The sequence below is a fragment of the Balaenoptera acutorostrata genome, chromosome 1 (genome assembly GCF_949987535.1).
Source record: "Balaenoptera acutorostrata chromosome 1, mBalAcu1.1, whole genome shotgun sequence".
Taxonomy (NCBI): domain Eukaryota; kingdom Metazoa; phylum Chordata; class Mammalia; order Artiodactyla; family Balaenopteridae; genus Balaenoptera; species Balaenoptera acutorostrata.
This window is the reverse complement of record NC_080064.1, coordinates 39482224-39503466: the sequence shown is the minus strand read 5'-3', so window position 1 is coordinate 39503466 and position 21243 is coordinate 39482224. Positions and strand designations below refer to the sequence as shown.

The 21243-nt window shown below is 54.8% G+C and overlaps 1 protein-coding gene across 1 annotated transcript; it reads right to left on the bottom strand.

Moving 5' to 3' along the window:
• Positions 1 to 15358: 15358 nt before the first annotated feature.
• FOXE3 (forkhead box E3) lies at positions 15359 to 16776 on the bottom strand. The gene has a single exon (XM_057527052.1). The coding sequence runs from the start codon at positions 16774 to 16776 to the stop codon at positions 15823 to 15825; it is 954 nt and encodes a 317-aa protein (XP_057383035.1). The 3' UTR covers positions 15359 to 15822.
• Positions 16777 to 21243: the final 4467 nt, after the last annotated feature.

Here is a 21243-nt window from a genome sequence, read left to right as displayed (position 1 = left end):
CGGGCGGAGTGCCTCCGCGGAGGGGCCCGGCGGGAACAAACAGCCGCCGCGGCGGGAGTGCGGCTCGGGTGGCTCGAGGCGGGTCCTCCTTTCCCCGCAGATCCCGCAAACTCTCCGCTCTCTGGGGCCGCTGCCTTCAGTGCGCTTAGCCCTGGATGTTAAGGTTCACGCGGGCTCCAGCCGGAGCTGGGAGTAGTAGCGACAGTCCCCACCCATCATCTCCCCAAGGCAGCGCCCGGGCCACCAAGGCCGAAGCGCAGTTGGCGCGCCAGCGGAGCCTGAGACGCCCGGACCAACGCCGCCGGAGGGGGGCCCGAAGGAGCCCGAGCGGCTTCCGGCCCAAGGGCAGTCGCACTTGAGTGATCGCGAGGAGCACACTTGGCATTCTCAGCCTCGGGCCTCGGAGAGGTGAGAGATTCCGGCTGCGCCCCTCTCCTCCCCTCCAAGGCCGGGACCCCGCCACCCATCCCGTCGCCGCGCCGCGTGGCTCCAGACGCGGCAGTGTGTGCGGGGAGACCCGGGGAGCGCTCCGCCTGCCCGTCGCCCGCTTCCTAGAACTTTTCCGGGGCGCTTCGGTTGTATTTCGGGAGCGCGGACCGGTCCATCGCCGAGTTTGCCTGTATCCGACCTTTTTCTGTCTTGGTATCCGTTTGTCTCACTCAAGCCCTGTAACTCTGTGTTTCGCCCTCGGTGAATCTCTGCCTCTGTTTCCTGTGGAAATCCTGCATTTATCTGGATGTCTGTTCGTGGGTCCGAGAATCCCTCGCTCGATTTCGTCGTTTCTCCCACCCCCAGTCGCACTGCAGGGCCACTAGTCCTCCTCCCCACTCCCCCCTTTTCTGGCCGGTCTTGCAGGCTCTACAGACAGGCAGCAGGACCCCCACCGAGACGTCCGTCAATGAACCCTGATCTCAACCGCAAGCCAGTGTTCCCTTCATCTCTCAGGATCCTGTGCACACGGTGTTGGTCCTGTGCCCTTTTTCTCGCCAGCTGGGGTCCTGCCCATAGTCCTCCTGCTCCCCTGGCCTTCCTCCATGAACCCAGCTACCAGTAGCTCCAGCTCAGACTGGGCCCATCTCAATCTCTGGGGGTGACAGGGGAGATGGGCACTGGACGTGGTCAAGTACTGAGCCGATGGACGGGCTGCTGCCCCGACAGCGCCCCGCCGTGGTCAAAGCTCGGGCATGCGAGGCGCGAGACCCGGCTGCGCTCAGCTGCCACAGGCTGTAGGACAGTCAGCAACTTACTTCCCCCTCCCAGCCTCAGTTTCCTGCTCTGAGTAGAAGTTAAGAGCCCCTGGCGCCAGGCTGCTGGGATCCCAGTCCTGGTTTCACTACTTACCTGTTCTGTAATATGTTGCTATAATTCTTTGTGTCTTTGTTTCTTCCTCTGTAAAAATGAGGTTAAAAACAGCCACCCCCTGACAAATGTGTAAAAGTAGCCATATCACTCTAGGCTACTTACAAAGGAGGGTATTGAAGGCACTTTGCAGACTCTTGGGGAGAGAGAAAGGGGTTAGGGGTGCTATAGTCTCCCACCTGGATCTCAAACCATGGTCTAGCCCTGGACTGGGTTACTGCTGCTATCTAATCCTCTCCAGTGCTGAATTAGGTCCTCTGTAGATAAGTGCTGGGAGTAGGGTGGGAGGGGATTTGCAACCTCTGCAGGCTGTATCTCAGCAGAGTCATGTGAGGGTGGATGAAATCTCCCTTTCACCCAACAGTAGTCTCCAATCTAGTGTATTCCACAGGTGGAGCAACAGAAGCCCGCGGTGGGTGGGTGGGCGGGTGAGGACTCAGTCTCCTACAACATGATAGAGCATGGCCAGGTGCACCCTTGTCGTGGAATCCTCATGATAGAGTTCTCCATCCTCTCCAGCCATCCGGCTAGGAGCAGAAGAGAGTGGAAGGCAGGTCTGGCTGCTCATATCCCGTGAGAGCAAGTCCACTGGGCACCCCCTCCTGGGACCTCAGACCAAGGGGATCCACCCAGTATGCTGGGTCTGCATTAAAAGACTGTCCTTGGGGAAAAGAAGAGGTCCAGTCCTCAAACCATTGTCAGGAAATTGGACAGGGACTAGCGGCCCTGGAATCAGAATTTCCTAGGTGATAGGTCCCTCCAGGGGGAAAAAAAAAGGCCTTGGAGAGAAGTATTGATATTTTGCATGAGTCCAGATAAACTTACATACCCAGCGGTGCTAGATTTAGCAGATTTATTTTATCTGGCAAACTTACACACACCCCAAGCTTGCTCATTACTACATGGAGCTCTCTCTGACACTCACCATCCACCACATACACACCAGCTCCAACCCAGCTCAGCTCCGCTAATGTCTAAGTAAATGGAGGGAAGTCAGCATTGACATCATGCTTCTCCATCTCACTTTCTAAATGTCTTCATTTCTAAAACGGCAAATGTGAACCAGCAGCTTCTTTCTCTGCCAGCACTCTCTCCTGGTTCCCCATGCTCCAGCACCCTGCCCAAGTTAAGGGTAAGACTAGCTGAGGCATTTGTTGCCCAAATATCCTGGTTCTTGCTCCAGTCAGGACTCTACTTCTCTATAGAGCGGCTGCAGCCACCAGCCCCCACCTCTGCCTGGCCCTGCTGCACACTCCATGCTGCTGAGACCCAGGTTAAGGAAAGGGGACATGGCCCCCCAACCCATTCTGCAAGGTGATTCTTAAGAAATCCTCCAGATGCTTAAAAACACCCACAGTTTTATAGGAGTGGAAAGTTGAGGGCCAGGAGATCCAGTGACTTGCAAGGCTTTTGAAGGGCCCCGAGTTGAGTTGGGCCCAGATGTCCAGGCTCCCAGTCTAGAGCTCCTCTATTTATCCAAATAACTCTGCTTAACCCCTGGACGAGCTCGACTCTTGCCTGGGGAAGGGTGTTTCTGGGACCCTCTCATTCTTCCCAAGGCTCTGGGCAAATTTGTTTTGAACAATGCCAGGAGTACATGCACTGGGGCTGGGAGAAGGGCGACCCGGTATTCGGGGTTCGTTTAGTTTCCTGCCCGTCTCCCGTGGCTCCAGGCTTTCCCGTCTGCAGGCTCAGCCTCTCTGACGTCTTCGGGTCGTGTGTGCGTCCCCGGGTGAGTCTGTCACTCCGCTCCGCGAAAAACTGGGTGCTCTCCCAGAAGCCCGGGCACCAGCACCCATGCCTGCAGCCTCCAAGAAGCAGGAGGCGACAGATTTAGCAGGTCTTGGTTACAATGTCACTGGTAGTTCCCAGTCCCCCTCCTTCCTCTATCTCACTGTTTAGCCACCTCTCCTGAGCAGCTCAGAAACGGTTGGGAGGATGCGTTTGGGGGGCGCCTGTTCAGGGGTTTTCCACTCCAAAATGTTCGGAGCACCGGGGAGAGGTTGTTGCGTGTTTATTGCGATGTGTTGCTGTCAATGGCGTCCCTCCCCTTAGGCTCCTCCCTTCCCTTCTTTTGCTCCCTGTAGACGTGCTGTTCTCCTCGCCTCGCGGGAAAGGAGAACTCTCGGATGGTTATGAGAATGTAATTAAGTCAATCGCGAAACCGGCCGAGAGCGGCGCTGAGCTGGCTGGAGGCGGGGGCGCGGCGCGGAGATTTCCCTCTGCCTTCCCAGGGTTCGAGGGCTCAAGTGCAGCGAGCGCGGAGGTCTGCCCTCGGTGCAGACGGGCTGCAAAGCGCCGCCTGAGCCGGGCAGGGGACCCCACGCCTGCACACTTCTCTAATTTTATTCACAAACGGGGCCAGGCTCAGGCAAAGCGACGAGACCCGCGCAGCCACCCCCTCTTCCCGTCCCTCCCTGTGGCCGCAGTTCTGGAGCAAGACGGTTGTTTGGCCGCAGCGGGTTCATCTCTCGACCCCTTTCTCCTCCAGATTTTCGCCTGCTCAAAGGCGATCGGCTCTCTTGGCCCTGAGTGGGAGGCGGGAGACTCCAGATTGTGTGACCTGCAGGGGCGAACTGCAGGCGGCGGGGCTCCCCACACACAGGAGTTCAGGGAGAGGCCGGCCCCTCTGCGAGCACAGAGACGGCAGGGCCTCCGCGTGTGCTCTTTCACCCCCGGGCGCGGGCTCAGGGGTCGGCGCCTCTGCGGCCCCGCACAGCTCGGATACCCTCCACCTCCTGGAGGAGACGTCTTTCTCTTCTTCCAGTGTGCACGGCCACCGCCCCCGGGCTACGTGGTCGGGACCCCCGCGAGTACCCTCCGGCCGCAGCACTGCGCGGTCGCTGCTGGACCAGGGCGCCTCGGAGCATGTGCACTCTCGTTCGTTCGCGGGAAGAGGGCTGCGGGCTTAGGAGAGGGTGAGAACAGCGCGGCTCCCAAACCGCCCGACTTGGGGCGCCGGCTTCGCAGCGACCGGGGCAGGGCAGGCCCCACACGCGTGGGAGATGTGCCGCCGGGCCAGGGGAGTAGGGGACGCTTCCAGGTGTGTCAGAGCGTGGGCCTCAGGTCAAAGTGCCCTGCTGTCTACGTGCGTCCTGGGTTGCCGGGTCCGCGCGCGTGTGACTGCCCCTCCGGGCGACAGTGGCTTTGTGTGCCCAAGTACGTCCCTGAGCGACTGGCGCCGGTGCCGAGTTCTCCCTTCACGACCGCACATCTGTGACGGGGACAGCCCTGGAAGGCTCGCCAGCCAGGCCCACAGCTCCACCTCGGGGCCTGAAGGGGTGCGACCTGGTCGGGGGCTGCAGACCCACTTCGGGCCACAGCGTGACCCCGGCAGGGAAGGAGGATGTGAGAATGCGAGCCGGGGCAGGGGGCTGGGACAGTGGCGAGGAGAGGGAGGAGAGGGTACAGGGGCTTCGTGCGGAGAGCCAGGAAAACTGCAGCGGCCGCCTCCTTCCTACCCATTCCTCGCCGCCTGCGAGGGCAGCAGTGCCTCGGGAACCGGACGGCCTTTCGCAGACCGGAATTGGGGCGGCGAGGGAGGGGGGTGTGTGCAGAGCCGTCTGAATTCGGTCCCCTACCCTGTACACACGAACGCACACACACGCAGTCATGTTTAGCCTTTCGGAGCCGCCGGCAGGGTAACTGGTGAGGCCGTAAGCCCCCGCGCGGGCGGGGAAACATTGCCGGGCCTGAGCCTTCCGAAGCTGCTGCGGAGTCACATAAGCCCCGCAGAAGCCGAGCGAGGGGACCAGCGGGAGTTCTGGCCCTGCGGCGCGGACGCTGGTGACGGATTCCTGGGAAACAGCGACCTCTGGAGGAACCGCGCATCCACGCAGAGAGGCAAGAACTGAACGACCGTGTCTGGGACCAAAGCGCCCCTTCCCCACCCCACTCCTTTGGCAAAGTCACCCAGAGACTCATAACCTCCAGACTCCTCTTTGCGCATGCTTGCTTCCTTTCCCAGCCTGTACCCAGGCTTCAAATCCTGGCTCAAATCCCGCGTTCTCCAGAAAGAAGCCTTTTTGAGAGCCCAACTCATCTTCCCCTCTTCCTGCTCTGAGCTCCTCAGAACCTAAAGCCTGAAGCCTCTACTCCAGCAGTACACTGCACTACACGACCCACCTGCTTCCTGCCTCCCCTTCACCAAAGAAACCATTAGTCCATCCACTCCACCCACCCTTCGCATTCCTCGCTGGATGTGCTGTTTTTCTTCCCCACCCCACCCCACCAGCAAATAAAGAATGAAGTCATTTATCCCAAAATTGGACTGTAGATTTTCAAAGTTCCTTTCCCAGATGGGGAAATTGAGACCCAGAGAGCGGCTTACTTGCCCAAGGTCACACAGCAAATTGATTGCAGAGGTGGAACCAGATCCCTAGTCTCCCATTACTCAGCCCAGAGCCCTCTCCATTTCACCGGAATGGGGAGGGGAAATGCGAGAAGGAACTTGTGTGTGTGTGGCAGGGTGGGGGGGGGACGTGGGGGGGGCAGGGGGCGGGTTCCTGTTCCAGGACCAGGCAGTAAGGAAGGAAGGGAGGGCAAAGTTGCCCTGGAAGGTCAGACTCTTCCTTCCCCCAACTCCCAAACCACTTTGAAGGGCTGCATATTTCAGGGGTTGGCTGAGTGTCTTACATCAGCAGGCACGTCTGCTGGAGGCTGCAAACAGCTTCAATTCAGGCAAATACCACCCTCCTTTCTGCCAGGGAAAGGGGGAGAGGGGGCATTAATAAATACCCAGAGGGTGCTTCTGAGATCCCAGATCATTAGGAGGAGGCCTTCTGGTGCTTGCAGTTAGAAAGTTAAAGGAGAAGCTGTGGGGGGGGGGGGGCGGGGATTTGCATGTAATTTGTATAAGGCTCCAGTGATACCTGCCTGGCAGCCTGAGGTATCCTCAGAGATGCTTTCCTTCTGGGTATCATGTGCTTCTCTGCACAGGCTACCAGGCAGCCTGGCCCCTGCCCGGTTGTCCAGCCTCATCGCCAACCCCTGCACTACACTACCTCTGATTTGCTTTTTCTCACCTCTTCAGCTTTGCATGCAGCTCATTCCTTCCTGGCTCATTCCTCCTAATCCTCTGTCCATTTCAAATGTCAAGTTTTATAAGCTGCTTCCCCCGATAACACCCCACACTGGCCAGGCTGTGAGGGGCTCCTGCCTCTGTGCTCACAAAATGCTAATTCCCTCTCTTGTCATGGTTTGTTTTCTAGTCCGTCACCCTCTGTAGACTGTGAGCTCCTTGAGAACAGGCATTATATTGTCTTCATCCTCATCTTTCCTTCTCTACAAAATGGGGACAATAATGTACCTACCTCATTTGTTGTTGTGAAGATTAAATGAGATAATGCATAGAAGGCACTTAGCCCAGTGCCTGAAACTTTGAAAGAAGCTCAATAAATGTTTCTTATCATTATCTTCATCATCATTAAACACTCTACCTCCTGCCAGGCACAAAATCCAACACATAATAGGTACTCAATTAATGTTAGCTATGTGGAAACGTGAATGAATGAATGAGTGAATGAGTGAATCATACAACATATTTCTCACTGTCTGTGACTCTAGATAAGGTTGTATCTAGCTTATGTCATCAACAGAGACACGTGTTCTCTAAGGACAGACATTGTTTCTCCCCCATCAGTCCCCATCCCTGAAGCGAGGAGAATGTGTGCCCCCATCAGAGAGAGTTATTCCCTGGTCCCTGACCCCAGCAGTCACTGGATTTCTCTCTCATGCTCTCTACCTCAGTTTCCTTCTTTTAAAATGGTTCTGACCAATCAAACCAGCCAAACCCTGCCAAAATCTCCCAGGGGCTCTCCATTGCTTATGAGACAAAACTCAATCTCCTTAGCATGGTGAGCCGAACATGTTCAGTTTTGAGATGTCCCACCTCTGTTGGGTAACACCTCCCCTCCTGTATTCCATGTGGTCCTGATGGGACTGTCCAATCTCTGTACCCCTCACACTTACCTCCAGGAGCAGACAGGCAACCTGGCTGGATCAAACATAGCATTGCCCGTCCAAGGCCCGGTGATAGGTCTAGGCAGGAGTAAGTGACCTAAGCTGAGCCAATCACTCCTTCTACAAGATTCGAAATATAGACTCTGAGACGCCAGGATATAAGGACTCTGGGGCTCTGGGAGGGGCGCTTCTCCTTTTGGATCAGAAGATTAGCACGTAGGCCTAGCTGCCAGCAACCATCCTTCCTGTCCTCTGGAGAGTGCTGTTTGACAGCCCATCCACAGAAGAAAACACCCTAAAGGGACACAGTTTAGTAACAATGTTGAGTCCTCTGGCTCTGCCTGAAACTAGAACCCTTAGACTTCCCAGATATTCTAAAGATATTCTCCTTTTTTGCTTAAGGTAGGTTGAATCAAATTTCTGCTTGTTTGAGTTTAACTTCACAAACAGCGGATCCACAGGAAAGAAGGATCCTGGGTTCCTGAGACCATTGAGGTGCCACACCATCCTGAACTGCCTGCACAGACTTTTATGTGAAAAGGAAACAAACTTCAATCTTGGTTAAGCCACTGTTGTGGAATTTTCTTTGGTAGGCGAGGTTCGGGGGGAGGGGTGTCTGTTACTCACAGCTGAACTTAACCCTAATTAATACAGGGAGGGGTGGGGGAATGTCCCATAGACATAAAGGCCTGGTCTGGGGTGTTAGCCTGGAGAATAAAGGGCTCGGGGCTGACACAGCTGCCATCTCCAAACCTCTGCAGGGTTGACCTGGAACACAAAGGCCAAGGCAAAAGGGAGCCTGAAGGTTGTAAAGAGACTCAATTTCTGTGACTCCATGGAAGGAAAAAGTTCCAACAGGGCTGTCCCTCAGAGATTCGATCTGCTACTTTGATGGTAGTGAGCTCCGCATCACTGGAAATGCATGAGTAGAGGCTGGATAATCACTGGGTAGGAACCTTAGAGGCATCCAGGTGTAGCAGAAGGAGTACAGGTCTTAGAGCTGGGTTTTAATTGAGCTCTCACCACTTATTAGTCTCAGACAAATAATCCCTCAGCCTCAGTTTTCTCACTTGTAAAGTATCCAGATAGCTGGGTTGGAGACAGAGACCAAGGAAATTTCCTAGTGCTACCTCACAGGGATTCCTGAGACCTAGTACTCTAGTTGGAGCAAACTGTGAGTCAGGAGGCCTTTGTGAGGTTCCTCGCTCTCTTCAACCTTGACATTTCTGAGCATGCCTGCTCCAACCTGCCAAGAGAACGCACCTCCCCCTGGTTTGTCCATGAGACTGGAGAAGAGCAGTTGCACCTGAGTCCCGAGGCCTAGGATCTCCCAGTCCTGCCCCTTTCTTCCTGTGTAACCTCTGTCCCTCCCAGGTCCTCAATATCCTTATCTGACATGTGAGAAGTGCATCTTCTGTTCTGAACAGTCTGGATCCAGAATCAGGGCTCTTTTTTTTTTTTTTTTTTTTTTTTGACTGCATTGGGCCTTCATTGCTGTGTGCGGGCTTTCTCTGGTTGCGGCAAGCGGGGGCTACTCTTCGTTGCGGTGCACGGGCTTCTCATTGCGGTGGCTTCTCTTGTTGCGGAGCACGGGCTCTAGGCGCGTGGGCTTCAGTAGTTGTGGCACACGAGCTCTAGAGCGCAGGCTCAGTAGCTGTGGCGCACGGGCTTAGTTGCTCCGCGGCATGTGGGATCTTCACAGGCCAGGGCTCGAACCCGTGTCCCCTGCATTGGCAGGTGGATTCTTAACCACTGCGCCACCAGGGAAGCCCCAGAATCAGGGCTCTTAACTACTGTGCCCTATCTATAATTCCAAATGTGAGCAATTACCATTCACAGCAATACTAATTATCATGTTTCTGCACAGCCTGGCCTTGTCCAGGTTCTTTCTCATCCCGGCCCAGGTCAGCCCCAAATGGCGCGCTGTCTGCAACATGAGCTGATGTCACAGGTCTGAGGTGACCCCCAAGGTTCCCAGGCTGTGGAGGGACTTGCTTTCAGCCAGGAGTTTGTCTCCCCTTAGTCACATGCTTGCCTCTCAAGGGGCTCTGCTTGATCTTCCCTTGTCCACTCTGTCTCACAAAGCAGGGGCTACTCAGATTTGGGGGATTAAAAGCAATGAAATGGGAAATCCGAGGCCAGAGAGGAGCAGATCTTAGAACGTGATTCTATGATCAGGAAAAGGGAGTCATGACTGGAGCCCGGACGGGGAGGGCCAGGAGGGGAGATGGCAGCATCTGGCAGGAGGCCTGGAGGCTGGAACAGTAGAGATCCAAAGAGCTAGCTCCCTGCACCTGTCAATGATGCCCAGGGTTTGGGGGCTAGAAGGGAGAAGGGGCCATCACCCTGCACAGGTTGATGGCCAGAGCACAGACCCCACCCAGGTGGAGGTGGCAAGTGCCCGGCCTTCCCAAATCCAGAGGCCAAAGCATCTGCGGGAAGGCCACTGGGGAGGAGGGCAGTGAGGGTTGAGAAGGTGAAATTCTGACCACAGTCACTAAGGGTCCCTTTGATAAATAAAAGAGGACAGCTGCCAAAAGAACCATTGTGACCACACAGGGAGGTTGGTGTCTTGATAAGGGCTGTGTGGAAATGCACTTCTAGGAAGTTTTCCTGCAAATATACCTGCACACATGATATATGTACGAGGTCTCATTGTGGCTGGTTTGGGAATGTCAAAAGGTTGGAAACAATGCAAATACCCATCAATAGTGGGTTTATTAAGCAAATAATGCCACATCTACATAAGGGAATAGTAGGCTGTGTAAAATAGAATAAAGAAGTTCTTTATGTATTGATTTGGAAAGAGTTCTAAGATATATTTGGGGTTTTTTTGTTGCTGTTTTTTGTTTTTTTGGCCATGCCACTCAGCATGAGGTGATCTTAGTTCCCCAGCCAGGGATGGAACCGTGTCCCCTGCAGTGGAAGCGCAGAGTCTTAACCACTGGACCACCAGAGAAGTCCCCTAAGATATATTGTTGAGTGAAAAAAGTCAAGATACATGACAGTGTAAATATTATGCTTCCAATTGTTTTTTTAAGGAGAAAATAATGTATATTTGTTTTGTTTTGTATATGCAACAAAAATATCTAGAAGGATGAATTAAAAACTAATAACTGATTACCTGTTGGGGCAAATAGGGAACACAGATGGAAGAGAGACTTTTCACTGAATACTCTTTTAACTTTCAAAGCCAAGTAAATGTATTGCCTATTTAACAATTAAATAAATACTTTAAAAGAAACAGTGGAATCATTCCAATAAATAAGGCTGAGTGTGCAGCACATAAGAGTAATAAAAATCATTGCTGTGCACTGAACAGTTTCTCTGGGCTCCAACCTGAGGAAATGGTTGGTGGCTGCAGTGTGGAAAGCAGGGACGTCAGAGCCCCACCTAGTGGGCACCTGTGAGCGTTGGCCTGCCGCCCTCAGGCAGAGCAGTAGGGAGTCTGGAAGCTAGGACCCCAGACTTCCTTTCTTCCTTGCCCTCCTTCTCTTCTGTTCCCAGCCCTCTGTCTTTGGGACCTCTTGGTCCCACGTAAATGGCTTTGGAAGTAGTCAGACTTTTTCAGTTTGCCAGTCTGGATGGGGATTAGGATGGAGGAAAGGGGATTTCATAGGAACTGGAGCAGCAGACTCTCCCCTCCCTTCCTTCAAATCCCAAACCAAGCTCACCTCCTCCAGGAAGAATTCCTTGTGAAACTCACCAAGCCTCAGCCCCTCCTCAACTCAGGGAGGTGGTCTGATGCCCAAGATGGGGCCTGTGTCTCCCTGAAGCAGGGTCCAGACCTCTTGTCTCTAATTCTCTTCATCCTCTAAACCCCAAGTCCAGCCTCTAGACAAGGGATATCTCAGGTGTGCCCAGCCCTGGCCAGGCTGTGCCCAGCCCTGGCTAGGCTGCCCAGTGAGGGAGATAGTGGACAGAAAAGACACAGACCCTCTCCTGGGAAGCCCCCAGCCGGGCGGGTCAGAATATCCTTACCCACGGTCGCAGTGGCTTGATTGGTTACAAAGGCCATCCCACCCAGGCAGAGAGGCCAGGGCACATTCCCCCTGTTTCAAAGGAGCCTGAGGCTGAGCTCAGGGCAGAGACCCAAGCCAGTGAGTGACCAAGGTGACCTAATAGCTCCCTCATCTTGTCAGCACTCTGCACACTATATTGTCACCCACCGATACTTGACTCTTCTGAACAGGGCAGTGTCTGATTCAGCTCTGAGTCCTCAGCTGGGGAAGGGCACACAATCAGGGAGCTTGGAGAGAGTTGTGAATTGCTGTGAAGGACAGAGAAAGGAAAGGCCTTGCCTAAGTGTGTGACCTGGGACTAGACCCCAGGTTTCTGACCCCAGCCCAGCACGCTTTCTTCTCTTTCCCTCTTACAGAGTGGATCAATCCTTTGCACCTAGGACTGCTCACCCCACCCACTTTCCAAGCCCTTCTACAATGGGTCAGCATCAAGGGCTGCCAAGAAGAATGGGGGAGGACAGAAGATCTGGGAGGGCTTCCCAGGGGAGGTGGGAACTACAGCCAGTTTTCCTCTTCTAAAACAAATCACTGGGCTCCCCATGAGCAAGTGCCTTTCAGCCACCAGAAGCCACCCCCAGCCCAAAATAGCATCCAAATGGATCCTGGCTTCCTTCCACTGATTTTCTGCTCAAATCAGGTGCATACAAGGTGGCCAATAGGTGGCGCTTTTGTCTCCACAAAATTAATGAGGGGAGAAGGGGGTAGAGAGAGAGGAGTTCAGGGAAAGGGGAGAGAGAGGGGAAGTGTCCAAGAGGGAGGAAGTGGAAAACTGGAAGAAAAAGGAAACCAGAACTTGTCATTTGTCTTGGAAAAGTAGCTTTCAAGATCAGGACTGTGGGTGTGAGTTGGGGGGGCATGGATATTGGGGTGAGCTGAGGAATTTTATTGGTGTCTGGGGCTTTCCATCTAAGTTTCCACCTCCACTGGCCTCTTTCTCAGAGGAAGAGAATGACTTTGGAGTCAGGGGAACCTGGAGTCCAGTTCTGAATCAGTTACTTTGCAGCTTGACCTGGTAAGTCACTTAACCTTTATGAGCCCCAATTTCATCATCTATTAAGTGGAGCTAAGAATTCTAATAATGCCATCCTGCATTCCAGGAATAAACTGTACGTGCTTGATTGTGCATTTTTGTAATACCCTACGGGCTTCAATTTGCTGATATTTCATTGAGGAACTCTGCATTTTCTTTCATATGTGAGAATGTATTTTGCGTGTTCACCCCTTCTTTATCAGTTGTTTTTTAAAATAAATTTATTTATTTATTTATTTATTTACTTATTTATTTTTGGCTGCACTGGGTCTTTGTTGCTGCACGCGGGCTTTCTCTAGTTGCGTGGAGCGGGGGCTACTCTTTGTTGTGGTGCGCGGGCTTCTCATTGCAGTGGCTTCTCTTGTTGTGGAGCACGGGCTCTAGGCGCACAGGCTTCAGTAGTTGTGGCATGCGGGCTCAGTAGTTGTGGTTCGCAGGCTCTAGAGCGCAGGCTCAGTACTTGTGACACATGGGCATAGTTGCTCCGCGGCATGTGGGATCTTCCCGGACCAGGTCTCAAACCCATGACCCCTGCATTGGCAGGCGGATTCTTAACCACTGCACCACCAGGGAAGTCCCACTTGGTGATTTTTTAAAGACAGAATTGAATTAGGGTTTTGTTTTGTTTTTTCAACACCTCCCAAGGTATCAAAATTCTTAAGGCACTCTATGACATGTGGCTTTCCAGACAGTGAACTCTGTAAGGGCATAAACACTCTTGTATTTGTATCTGTATTGGCCTCAGAGCCCAGCACAGGGCCTGGCACACAGTAAGCCCTCAATGCTGTTGAATAAAGAAAAATTAAAGAGGCATTTTTGAAATAAAATCTTTCTGATTTTCCAGTTCAGTAGTGACCTTTCTAGTATTTCTATGCAGACATTTCCCATCTTGTCCTATTTCAAGATCCCAGGGACACAGACCTACATGGTAGGGGCAGGAATTGAATTCAGAACTCAAGAAGCACTTCCTGGCTTCAGTAAAGTAAGAAGGGTCCTCACTTTCCCTTCTGTGGAAATTTTTTGGATTTAGAAGGAATTTTTCAAGAAGTGCTGTGAGGCAGGAGGAGGGGCTGTAACACCATTTGGAGCAGAAGAAAGTTTGCATTTTCATCTCTGTGGAGCTCTACTCCTTAGAGAACTGAGGGCAGGATCTTCGATACCTGTTGGGCCCCAGGGAGGGGCAATTTTCTTATTGGACCAATGGGGACCTAGTCTCCACCTCCACCTCTTTCACCTCTTTCAGCTCTTTTGCAGATCACCACGAGGACTAAAAGTGAGAATGGGTAAGAAGGTGCCAAAGTACTGTCAACCCAATCATTATTCAGTAAGTCAGGCACAGTATTAGACACTAGGGATTCATTCACTCAGTCAGTCAGTCATCAAATATTACGTGAAGGACCACTATGCATCAGGCAAATTAGATCTGACTCTTGCCCACAGGGGTTAATAGCTGAGGGAGCAGGGTCTATCCAGGGCATTTCATACCAGACTGTGCATACCTACTGCCCTACCTCCAAAGAGGGCCTTCCCTGCCTTCTCAGATTTCCTGAACTGGTCTTCTCTATGAGCTGCCTACGCTCCATGTTCACCCTCAATCACTGTCCCGGAGGTTTAGACTCTTGTATCTAAGAGAGGAGCACCAGGCACGTCCAACATGCAAATCACGTTCACCCTGGGCTCAGACACACTGATCCCCTCCCCCGCCCTTCCCCACACCTAATCCAGGCCCTACTAGACTGAAAACCCTGGGGCAAAGGAGCTTGGAAAAGCCTGATGCTTAGCATTTGGGTCAGCACCAGAGAGCAGGATAGGGTCAAAGGCCAACTCCCTCCCTCATGCTGCAACCTCCTAGTCTCTGCTCAGTGCTGCCCTGTCCTTGGTGCTGGGGACAGTCATGAGTCAGGTCAGGTCCCTGCTGCCCCAGCTCCCAATCCAGCAGGGGAGGTGAGACAGGGGCCATAGTTGATGGTGCAGAATCAAGCTTCATCCAGCGGGGCATGTATGGTTCTGCAGCTTGGTCCCACTCCTTAAAGTAGGGAGTAGACTTTTAAACTGACCCCCAGCCTTGGCACGGTGCCTTTCCTCCAGAATACTATGCATATACTAATCACCCGAGAATTTTGTTAAAATGTGGAATCTGATGATTCAGTAGATCTGAGTTAGAGCTTGAGATTATGCATTTCTAACAAGCTCCCAGGTCCCTGGGACCTGGACCACAGTTTGAGTGGAAGGCTCTAGAGCTCTTGTCTCATTTGTCTGAGAACTGATTGGTAATGTCTCTTCCCCACGGATCCATAAGCTCCTTAAGGCAGGGATCTTGCCCATTTGTTTAGTGATATATTCCCACTGCTTGGCACATTCAGTAAGTCCTTGTTGGAGGAGTAGCCAATGGTCCCTTATCCATGGGAGCTGGGAATAATCCCACACAGCAGACAAACCCACTGGCCAAATACACTCATTTGCACGCCCCATCTCATCTCTACCAGCCTCCGCGGCAGGTGGTGGCATTTTACCAGGCCTACTATGTGCACAGCTATGGCTTAATCACATCCTAATCCTACTTCATGAACCTCTGCCTAATAACTCACAAGGGGCTCACCCCATGTGGTGACCCAAGATCCTGAGCAAAGCTCCCCCACTGCCTCCCCAGACCACTCCCCCAAGTCACCAGCCGACACACCGGGCCCAGAGGAAGGTTTCTTCTTTCTTTTTAATTAAACTAGTTTTAATTAAAAATAATAATAACCTAACAAGTCCCAAGTTTTCCAGATGGTGGGGCAGCCCACTAACTCCCCTTGCAGTCAAGGAACCCCTGGTGCTGCTTGTCTCAGAGATGAAGAACTGTCCTCAGGGTCTGCAAGAGCTCAGCCAGGTGCGTCTGTGTGGAAGGGGAGCGCTCTCCCAGCAAGAAACCGAGAACGTACAGATAACTGGGGGTGCAGGGACAAACTTGTGGGGGGATGAAGGGACAACAGCAAGGGAGTCATAAACCCAGTCTGACCTGGGTTTGACTCCTTGTCTTATAAAAACACCAGGGAAGGTTAAAGAAATGAGGAGCCAGTCGGGAAGTGGCTTGAGATCGGAGGTCTGGCTTCAGAAGGCTTGGAGTTCACCAGAAACCCGAGGTGAGGGCTCACAGGTGGTGATCCAGGGTCCCCAGACGTGGGACCCAAAAGAGCGCTGGCGGGTGGGGGGCGTGCACAGTGGAGGGAGAAGAAACGGGGGCCTCACAGTTCGCGGTGGGGAGGGGGGTTCAGTCCGGTGGAGAGACGGCGGGAGGCTCCCCAGAGATGGGGGGCAGAGACGGATGCAACAGGTGTGCTCAGTCCATCAATCAGAGCTGGGAGCTCCGAGGTGCGCTCCAAGCCAAGGGGGCAGAGACGGGGGCTCCCAGGCAGCGCCCCGTCCCGGGGGAGAGGGGCCCGAGCCACTCCGCCGGGCTGGAAGGGCTCACAGGTAGCGCTCCAGCCCCGGCGCGTAGCCCGGCGGCCGCAGGTAGGCCTCCCCCGGGCCGAGCGGGCCGAGCGCGGCCGCCGGCCCTGCCAAGGCCAGCAGCGGCTCGACGGGCAGCGGTCCGGGGCCAGGACGCGTCGCGGGCAGCCCCAGGCGTTCGGGCGGCGGCGAGTAGAGTGGCGGGGAGGCGGCTGCCGCGCAGGGCGGGAAGGCGGCGTCGGGCGCAGCGCAGCAGGGCGGCTCGGGGCCCCCCAGCCCCGCCAGCTCGGGCGGCAGGCTCACCAGGCTGTCGACGCTGAAGAGGCGCGCGGGCGGCGTGGAGCCCGGAGCGGCGGGAGGAGGCGGCGCGAGCAGCGCGGGGCCGGGCGCGTAGGGCGCGTAGGGGAAGGGCGGCGGGCCGGCGGCGGGCGCGGGCGGCACGGCAGGGAGCGCGGGCAGCTCGGCGCGCTTGAAGCGCTTGCGGCGCCGCAGGAAGCTGCCGTTGTCGAACATGTCGGCGGCCGCCGGATCGAGCGTCCAGTAGTTGCCCTTGCCCGGGTTGCCCGGCTCGCGGGGCACCTTGACGAAGCAGTCGTTGAGCGTGAGGTTGTGGCGGATGCTGTTCTGCCACTTGCGCGGGCTGTCGCGGTAGAAGGCGAAGCGCTCGGTGATGAAACGGTAGATGGCGGCCAGCGTGAGGCGGCGGCCGGGGGCGTGAGCCAGCGCCATGGCGATGAGCGCGATGTACGAGTAGGGCGGCTTCCCGCGCTGCAAGGGCCGCCGGCGCCGGCGGCCCGGGCCCGGCGCCGGCGCAGGTTCCGGCTCCCCGCGGCCCGCGGCCGCCTCCTCGGGCTCCGGCCCGGGCTCGGCTCCGGCAAGCGGCGACGGCGGCGGCCCCGACGGCGCGACCGAGGGCGGGGCCGGGAAGCCCGAGAAAGCGGCCGGCGGCTCCATGTCGCTGCGCCCAGGCATGAGAATGTGGCGGGCTGCCCGAGCTCTCGGAGAGAGCTGGGGCCGCTGGCCCGCCTTATATGGACACGGCCCCCTCCCCCTGTGCCCCAAACCAGGGGCGAGGGCTCGGACCTTCTCCGCTGGCCAGCGCCTCCCCTCTAATTTGCCTTCCCAATCCTCTTACGATGCTGACAATTCTCCCCCATCCCCATCCCCATCCCCACCTCCAACATTTCACCCCTCCCTTGGTCTCCTCCCTTTGGGTCAGTCAGTCCCAGACCCAGCCTCATCCCTTCCTCATCTCCATGGGGTCAGTCCCTGGCCCTGGCCCCATCCCACCAGATTCTGTCAGCTCCCTTCCCTTTCCGCTCCTCCCTCAACCTCCACCCCTTTGGCTCAATGCCAGTCACAAATCCACCCATTCAGAGCACTCTCTGGGCCCCCTCCCCATTATGCTTCTCCCAGCCAACTCCTATCCCCTCCATCCTTCTCTCCTAGTCCCCTCCTGGTCCTTCCAACCCCCGCTGGGGCAGAGATGAGAGCCGCACAAGGCCGCCTTGCTAGCCCTCAGCATCCTGATACTGTGCTGGTCGGGGAGGTGCCAGGCCCACCCTGGGACATTAGGCAATGGAGAAAGGTACGGTGGGGGACGGGGAGAGCAGGAGGCTGGCGTGTCTCAGGGGAGGATGTTTCCTGGCTCCAGGGTCAGCATCTCCGCTCTCTGCTACCTCCCCCACAATCTTGTCCCATCCAGGCCAGCATCCTTTGAAAAAACAAAATAGTGAAAAGTGGTCCAGCTAGCAGGTTTGGGAACTGGAGGACTGACTACTTTAAATCAAGAGCCCCCTAGAAAATCTATAACTTGGAATTGCCTTCTGGCTGCCTCTTCTCCATGCATCTTCTCTTCTAGAAAAAGGGCTCCCTTTCTCACGCACTCATGTCATGCACACTGGGAAGATGCACAAAACACAGCCTGCACAGCGCAGAGTTCCAAGGAGCAGTTACTGGGTCAGAGAGTGACCCCCAAGTGCTTCCACAGACTGGAGGTCTGAGGGAGCTGCTTACTGGCCCAGAAATGCCAGACTCGCATCTCACTGGGGAAGGCAGGGTGGTCTTAGTCTTTATTAAAACCTGGCTCTAGGAAATACCACCACCCACCACACGGTTCAGAAGAGATGCAACCCTGAGCCTATTTCAGGAAACTTTTCCAAAGTGACAGGAAAGCCAGACCTGGCTTGGAGGGAACTAAAGGATGAAAGAGCCTTGTCTTAAAGAGACTTGTCTGTCTTAGAGATAGGCAAGTTCAAGGGAACAGGGCTGGGAGTAGGTAAGGCAACTGAAGTGGCCCAGATTTAAGCGGCCTCTCACTCTTGGGATGGTGCAAGTGCAGGGTTGGCATTTGAGAGCCGACCAGTTCTGACCCTGATGTGGAGTGCCCCTGGGTACAGATGATCAAAGCTAGCTATAGCAGCCAAAGGGCCTAGGACTTCAAATTCCAAACTTGAAGCTCCAGGACTCCGCTCTCCCAGCTCCAATCTCAGCTGATAATATACCAGCCACCATTACAGAGCATTGTGTATGTGGTAAACACTTATGCACATTAGCTCACTTAAACGTGAACACCTTGAGAGGTAGGTACTATTAATACCCCTATTTTGCAGATAAGGAAACTAAGGCTTTGAGAGGTTAAGAGACTTGTCTAACCTGACACAGCTAGTAGGTGGCCAGTGGGATTAAACCCAGAGTTCAGTGCACTGGCACCAAGACTAGGAACACCGTAGCGTAAAGCCGAGACTGTAGAAGTAATTTACTCTGGAGGCCTTCCAGCTCTCACGACTTCAGCTGCAAAGTTGATGCCTAGCCTTTCTGCTGACCTCCAGGTCAGCATGTCCAAGTGTGCATTGGACATGACGCTCAGCCTCATGCACCCCCGACCCCATCCTCCTCCCCTTCCTGCATTTCAAATCTCAGCCAGTGGACCCCTTGCCCCTCACCACCCAGATCAGAAATATGGACACCATCTCGGGCTCTTACCTCCCCCATCACTGCAATCTGCAAGTGCTGTCAATTCCACATGAATCCAAATCCATCCTTCCTTCGGTTCTCTTGGCCTCATTAGCCCACATCATTCATCGAGCACTTCTGTGCTAGGCCCTTTGCCAGTGCTCAGGGGAGACAGAGGTGAAGAGACTCACAATCTGATGGAGAGGTGGACACACAAACAATTACAACTTGGAGAGAGGCAGGCAGAGGGGGCTGTAGAAGCAGAGAGGAAGGAGAAGATGACACTCGGAGCTCTAGAGACAACCCCTCCCCCCCGCCACACTCACAGCAGTGAAGAGTCAGCCTAGTTTATACACAAACAGACCTGACCTCAGTACCCTCTCCACCTTGCATCCTACTGCCTGACACAGGCCTTAGGAGCATAAGATGGTACAGTCGCAATGAACAGCTCACCAAAGAGGAAGGCAAGACAAGCAGCGGCAGCAGCAGGGAACCTGGCTCCAAGAGCCGAGAGACCTGGGCTGCCGATTGCTCATTTGAGCCGCAGTTTCCTCACCTGCCAAGAGGAACAATAATGGACCCTCTCAGCATTGTTATGAGGTTCAAATGAGATCATGTATGAAAGTGCCTGGCCCACATTAGCACCTGGTAATAGGAGATTTCCTTTCTACCACACACCTGGCATGTCTGGTATTAAACCAGGAAGGGAAGGAGAGAGGCAGAGCCAGAGAAGTGATTTCAGAGCCTGCATATTTTCAACCAGGTGTAGCAGAACCCTGAAGCTAGACTCAGGCACAGAACCAGAGCCACCATCTTTCTCACTTTCCCTTAGGGCTGAAGCTCCCCTTCCAGATGCCTCTCCCACAGCCTCCTGGGGTAGGGGGCGGGTTGTGGAGAATGGCTCTTATTACCTCCGCTGGCAGACTGCAGTTTTCTTATACTTTCAATTTTCCAGTCCATGTGTAGAGACTGGGACATAGTATATGTTCAATAAATGATACTGACTGTGTGGTTGGCTGTGCTACTCTTGGGAAGGGTGGGGGCAGGGAGCTGGGCCAAAGGGGTGAGAACCCAGACTTTTCCAGTTCTCTGTGTCTGCCTGGCCCCCTCCATTGGGCCTGCTTCCCGGAGCCAAGCAGGCCGGTGTCAGGGAGTGGCCCAAGGGCTAATCCTTGTTTTCAGCGTGGCTGGGCCCTCTTTTCACAGGCCCTGGGCCGGACGGGATGCGGCTGAGCATCCGGGCATAAGATGGCCAGTGAAGGCGGCCCCTTTCTCATGGGCCTGGATTCCAGGCGGCCCAGCGTCTGAGTGGAGCCCCTGGGGCGGGAGGAACACAGTGGCTGGGCTGGGCAGGCCTTTGTCTGACCACGTTGGGTGGATATTCAGGCTGGCAGGAGGGATTAATGGCCAGGGATTGGCCCTGGGGCCGGCCTTCCCACTGCCCTTTGGAGGCCAAAGGCCCAGGTCAGGGCACGCAGTGTTGATGCCTCCCTAGATAGGAGTGGAAATTCCCACCCTGTCCAAAGCTGTTAGCGTCAGCCCCCAAGGCTCCCTGCCCCCAGCCCCACCTCTACAGAGGCACCATGAGCCAAGATGGGCTTCGAGGCAAGGAGCAGAGGGTGGGGGACTGAGCTTCCCAGCCACTCCGCCTGGGAGAGAGGGCTGAGGCTGAAAGTCACTTCAGGTCCTTGCCCCAAGATTCACAGCCACTCTAGGAGGGCCCCCTGACTGCCTTTCCAGAGCTCTGGAGAGAAGGAACTATGTTAACCCAGTGAGGGTTCAAGGGACCAGCCTGAGCTGTCACCAGACCCCATAAGGCTTCCTAGAAAATTTCTCAAATACCCCTAGTCTGAGACCACTCTAGAGCCATTTATTCCTAAAGCTTTCCATCATAGCAGCCACAGAACCCATAGCCCAGAGGCTGCAGAAGGGGCTCAGGAACTCAAGGAACTCTCAGAGACACCCTCACCTCAAGCCCTGCCACCCAGGGATCCCAAGGGCTGCTGCAGGACCTCCTCTCTCTTCCAAGACCAGAGCTGTCCAAGATGGTGGTCCTTCCTCAGAAGCCTGGGGCAGGGACTTCCCTGGTGGTCCAGTGGTTAAGAACCTGCCTTTCAATGCACGGGACGCAGGTTTGACCCCTCGTCGGGGAACTAAGATCCCACATGCCGTGTGGCAGCTAAGCACATGTGCTCTAGAGGCCGCACACTGTAACTACTGAGCCCACGCACCACAACTAGAGAGAAGCCCGCGTGCCCCAACGAAGAGCCCTTGTGCCACAACGAATGATCCTGCGAGCAGCAACTAAGACCTGACGCAGCTAAAAACATAAATAAATATTAAATAAAAAAAAAAAAGAGGAGGAAGCCTGGGGCAGACAGTTGCAGCCTGGCGAGGGGGCATATTGGGTGCCCATTCTGGTGTGGCCTTTTCTAACCAGGCTTCTCCTGAACTAGGGATGAAAGCAGCAGCCCCAGCCTTACC

What these genes read in the sequence shown, in the direction of transcription:
- FOXE3 (XM_057527052.1), bottom strand. Translation starts at nt 16,776, where the DNA reads ATGCCTGGGCGCAGCGACATGGAGCCGCCGGCCGCTTTCTCGGGCTTC.